This window comes from Anser anser (assembly GCF_964211835.1).
Source record: "Anser anser genome assembly, chromosome: 30".
In the NCBI taxonomy this organism is placed as follows: domain Eukaryota; kingdom Metazoa; phylum Chordata; class Aves; order Anseriformes; family Anatidae; genus Anser; species Anser anser.
The window spans coordinates 536,399-541,052 of record NC_139751.1 but is presented as its reverse complement, the minus strand read 5'-3'; the positions used below and the strand labels follow the sequence as shown (position 1 = coordinate 541,052).

Below are 4,654 nucleotides of genomic sequence, written 5' to 3'. Positions count from 1 at the left end.
CTCCCAGCACCACGCAGCAGCAGAGGTCGCCTCTGCCACTGGCCCGGCCTGGGCGAGCGCGGCCTTATATAGTGTCCGGGTGATGACGTCATAAAGGAGGGATGACGTCATAAAGGAGGGATGACGCCATATGACCTTATATGGTATGTCCCCGCCCGGACACACCCCGACAGCTTCAGCTCAAGGGGCGCAGAGGAGGGAGGTGAAGGGTTGTTAACCCATGCAGGCATTATACAGCCGTTAGCATTTGCTAGCTGGCAAGTCCACAGCTTCTTGGATCCCCATGGATCGCATCCATGGGGACCTGATGACATCCATCTTGCCAATTTATGCCTAAAACAATGCATTTCCAGCGCCCATCCTTTCACCTTACTCTGTTTAACAGGACGAAAGCAGCCGTCCAAAGCTGTATTATTTTCTCCCCTTTCTCAAAAGCATCCTCTCCTGTGTTGCCCCACACGACGATGTCTTCAACGTACTGCAGGTGTTGAGGAGAAATATTTCTTCACTGGTAGGACAAGGGCTAATGGTTTTAAACTAAAAAAAAGCGTAAGAAAAGTGTAGCTGGAGCTACGCTGGGGGTGCTTGGAGGGCTTGCATGCGCAGTAGAAGCTGCATTTCAAACAGCCCAGCTGGGCCCTGCTCGTGTCCCGCAGCCCGAAGGAGAGGCCAGCACGGACACGCTTTGAACCAGGACATTTATTGGAGTAAATCCAGGTTGGGGGAGCAGTGACCCACCCCTGGGTGCTAATGGGGGGCTGGGAAGGGCCCCTCCACAGCCCCGTTCTGCGCAGGGGAGCACGGCCAGCTATACACAAACAGGGACTGCTACTTGCAGGCAGAGGGAGTGATTCCCAGGGGATCACAATGTCGGGGGGGGGGGGGGGGGAATGCAGATGCTCAGGGAGGTGCTCCAGGGTGCTCTCACTTTTGCAGCCGCTTGATACGGGCTTCTATGTCAGCAAAGTTGTCCTCTACAATGGCCAGGTTTTCCTTCATCGTCTTCTGGACCTGCAGGGCGGTCAGTGGGGAAGGGATTGAGCAGGGCGGACAGGATGGGGACCCCTCCCACCCCAGCACATGCTGCTGAGACTCACCTCTGCCAGCAGCACGGTGTTGTCCTTGAGAGCACCAGCTATCTCCTGCTGCGTGGTGTCCAGGTGCACAAGGACCTGCCCAAACTGTGTGGCTGGGAAGGAGGTGAAAACTCAGCACTGGAGGGCCCCCAGACCCCAGTATCTCCCTTGTCACGCCACGCCACTGTCCCCAGCATCCCCATTCCTTGCCCCTCACCTTGCTCGTGCAGGTCCCTGAGGGTCAGCAGTCGCTGCACTACATCGGGCAGGCTGCTGGCCACGGGGTCCCAGCGCTGCATCATCTCATAGACCTGGTGGATCTGGGGCAAGGGGCGGAAAGCAAGAAAGGAGGGCGTAAGCACAGTCTGCAGGGCGATTCCACATAAGCCCCCCATGCTGTGATTGCTTTGGGGGGCCCTCCCTGCTGCTCTTACCTTGCTCTGGGTGTCAGCATCTTGCACAACGGCCTTGTGCTTGGCGATTTCGTTCACCTTCGCCAGGACGCTCTGCGGAGGGGGGGAAGCAGATGTGACACCCCAAATCCAGCAGGGTCCACCCCAATTTCATAGCCTCTGCGGGTGCCCTCCCATGGCCCCATGCCATCCTCTGGTGGGGCCAGCGGGCCCAGTGCTGGCTGGGGGCTGCGGGACTCATCCCCACCCCCCTCCGTCTCCCCTCACCTGCAGCCGGGCCTCCACTTGGTCCAGCACAGCCACGTCCAGGGTGTTCACTTTGGCTTGGAGGATCTGCACGGTCTCCTGGGGAAGGAGAACAGGTTGTGTAGGGGGTGCCTGGGCATGAGGGAACGGCTTAAAGCTGCACCAGGGGAAGTTCAGGCTGGGTATTAGGACAGAAAATCTTCACTGAGAGGGTGGTCGAGCAGCGGAGCAGGCTCCCCAAGCAGGGGGTCATGGCCTCAAGCCTGCTGGTGTTCGAGAAGCATTTGGACAATGCTCTCAGATTTATGGTTTAATTCTTAGTGTGGAGCCAGGAGTTCAACCCAAGGGTCTTCATGGGTCCCTTCCAACTCAGGCTATTCTAGGATTCTAGGACTCACCACGAGGCTGGTCCCCTTCAGCCCGACCAACAGCGGGTTCTGTGGGGAGGAAAATCACATCAGTGGGGCAGGATGGAGGGCAGGGGAGTGGCAGGGCTGGAGCTCCTGGCTCCTTACCTGGCTGTCAGGCTCGTACTGCACCATCGCCTCCAGCTGTGCCAGCCGCTTCTCCAGCTCCGCAATCTGGAAACGAGGGAAACGAGGGCTGAGAGGGCAGGACAGCCCATTTTGGGGTCAAACGCTGTGACTCCCCCTCCGCACGCTCACCTTGGCAGCCTGGGAGAACTGGTCCTGCTCTGGCCTCCAGTACAGCTCAAAAGTGAGCGTGTCCCCGGTGGGGGCTGGCGCCTTGGCGGGGCTCTTCCCTGCCGCTGCCTTCTTGCACTTTGCCACCTCCAGCTGCTGCAACAGGCGCCTGGGCGAGGGGAAAAGGTGGGCACGCTGCCCTGGTACCGCCTCGCGGGGATGCTGCCATCCTCCCCCTGCTGTCCCCCGCTTCCCAAGCTGCGGCCACGAGCCCACACTCACTTGGCCAGCGCGCCTTCGGGGTCTGCGAAGTCGATGGCTGCGGCAGGGCCCAGCAGCTTCTCCAGGTGGCTGGAGACCAGCTGCTGCTTCAGGCCCTCCACCTGCCTGGCCAAGGCCATGGGCGTCAGCTCCTCCTCGGCCGCCGACTCCTTCACCGCGCTCTGTGCAGGGGGGGACAGGCAGCAGTGTCAGCCCCCGGGGACGATCTGCCCGCAGGTGCCAAACGGCAGGGGTGGTGCTCACCTGGATCTGCTCCACCTCCCGGACCAGCTCCTGCACCTCGTGCTGCAGCCGCTGGTACCGCTGCTGAGGAGTCTCTTTGGCACCAACGCCCTCACCGTGCTGCAGAGAGATGAAAGGGGAGGGGAGAGGGAAAGGAGAGGGGTGTCACGGAGGCTCGGGGCCTGCCCACGGCACCAGGGATCTGGCAGTGCTGGGACACCGGGACCCAACTCCCCTGGGCGGTACCCGTGCCTGTGCAAGGAAAGGAATCGACCAGAAAAACCAAGTAGCTGAGTCCCTCTGTTAGTAATAGAAGATGAAATAATACAATATTGCTTAATATGTTACATTTGCGATGTACTGTTCCGGGGCTGCGCTTGGAAGATACAAAATAACTGTGCAAGGGTAGCATGAGAGAATGCACCGATTCATGATGAGGAGTAAGGAGGATTAAAAGAATGCTCCATTTGCAAGACATCTAGATAACTGGGGCTTCTTGGACCCTGGGAACTGGATCAAACCAACCTTGCGGTTTGGACTGAGACCGAGGGCTCAGAGAGCGTGCGTGAGAAGGAAAGGTTAAAAAGTTCAACTCTGATGAAGACATCTTACCTCATCGCGACGACCACCCGGACGACCACCAGAGAGTAGTAGGCAAGCGCAGAAGGACTGATAAGATGATTAGCATATGAAGCGAGGCTAGGCGGAGCTAGGAAATGAATATGCATAGATGAGTTGTGAAACCTAATGCATATGTAATATCTTAGGAGATAAAAGAGAACTAAGAGAACAAATCAGACGAAGTTAGATTTGGGCAGGCATGCCCCTAACTTCCGGCGCCTAATAAAGCACCTTCATATAATCACTTTGTGGATTATGTGTCTTCATGAACGCTAACATTTTGGCGACCCAGATGGGACCTCGTGGGCACTGCTGAGGTGGCTCACGAACTGATCACGCTCCAGCCGGCACCGAGGAGTTTCTCGGGGAGCCATCGGCCGCGACCGACCCCCGCTGCTCACAACGTACCAATTGTGAGAAACACTCCGTAGCCAATAACTTAGGCTCAGGCGAGGATCTCAGTGAAGTAGTAATTTATTCGCGATTGCAATGGCGGGCGCCCCACAAGCAGGAGAGCGCACCTACTAGTTCCAAAACACAGTTTATATACTTTTTGATGACAGGGCCCTCCCGTTTCCCCACTGGAGTGGGTAATCCAGGTTCACAATCTATCTGATGCTTCACAGACAATGCCTGGCCTTCAGTTGCCGGCCTGTTTTGGAGATGGTAATGTTTTCTCCCCTTATCTGGCTTGACTTAACACAGTGATTTTCACCTGATTGCTCTAAGGAGGCTGGTTGTCTGCATTTTACGAGGTCACCTGCTGAGCTTTCTTATCGCTGTAAGCATATCTCAATACCACATTCCTTCCTTCTAAACAACGTAACACTGCAAAAACAACATTTCTATTCCCACAATTCCCCCCTTTTCTCTTTTTATAATTTGTTGATTTTTGCAAAATTTTTCTCTAAGGTGTAAGTTGGTAGATATCTTCCTCTTCTTCACTTTCTTTGCTTTCCATTTCCTCTAATATCATCATCTTATCTGAGTAGGGTGGTGGATCCATGGTCATTTGTTTCAAAAGTGCAGTTTCAATTAACCGCTGGACAAGTCCCCTTACACAGGGGATAATGCAACAACCAATGGCTGTCAAAACTCCTGCTACTACAATCAAGGATGTAAATATGGACACTACCATCCCTTTCCATTT

The 4,654-nt window shown here is 55.7% G+C and overlaps 1 protein-coding gene across 2 annotated transcripts; it reads right to left on the bottom strand.

The window, feature by feature from the left end:
- Positions 1-713: 713 nt before the first annotated feature.
- Positions 714-3,465, bottom strand: LOC310888007 (dynactin subunit 2-like). 2 transcript variants are annotated; one of them, XM_083814335.1, is made up of 3 exons: positions 2,905-3,465; positions 2,662-2,822; positions 714-2,548 (listed from the first exon to the last, which is right to left on the bottom strand). In XM_083814335.1, exons 2-3 carry the CDS (start codon positions 2,778-2,780, stop codon positions 2,368-2,370), a joined length of 300 nt encoding a protein of 99 aa, XP_083670461.1. In that variant the 5' UTR covers positions 2,781-2,822; positions 2,905-3,465; the 3' UTR covers positions 714-2,367. The 2 variants fall into 2 exon arrangements, with proteins under 2 accessions (XP_083670461.1, XP_083670460.1); XM_083814334.1 differs by having other exon boundaries at positions 2,662-3,461.
- Positions 3,466-4,654: the final 1,189 nt, after the last annotated feature.

Bases quoted from the DNA above. Each gene is read 5' to 3' on its own strand.
- LOC310888007 (XM_083814335.1), bottom strand. From the start codon at position 2,780: ATGGCCTTGGCCAGGCAGGTGGAGGGCCTGAAGCAGCAGCTGGTCTCC. The intron at 2,549-2,661 runs GTGAGTGTGGGC...CCCCTCGCCCAG, and splicing joins CCCGAAGGCGCGCTGGCCAA to GCGCCTGTTGCAGCAGCTGG.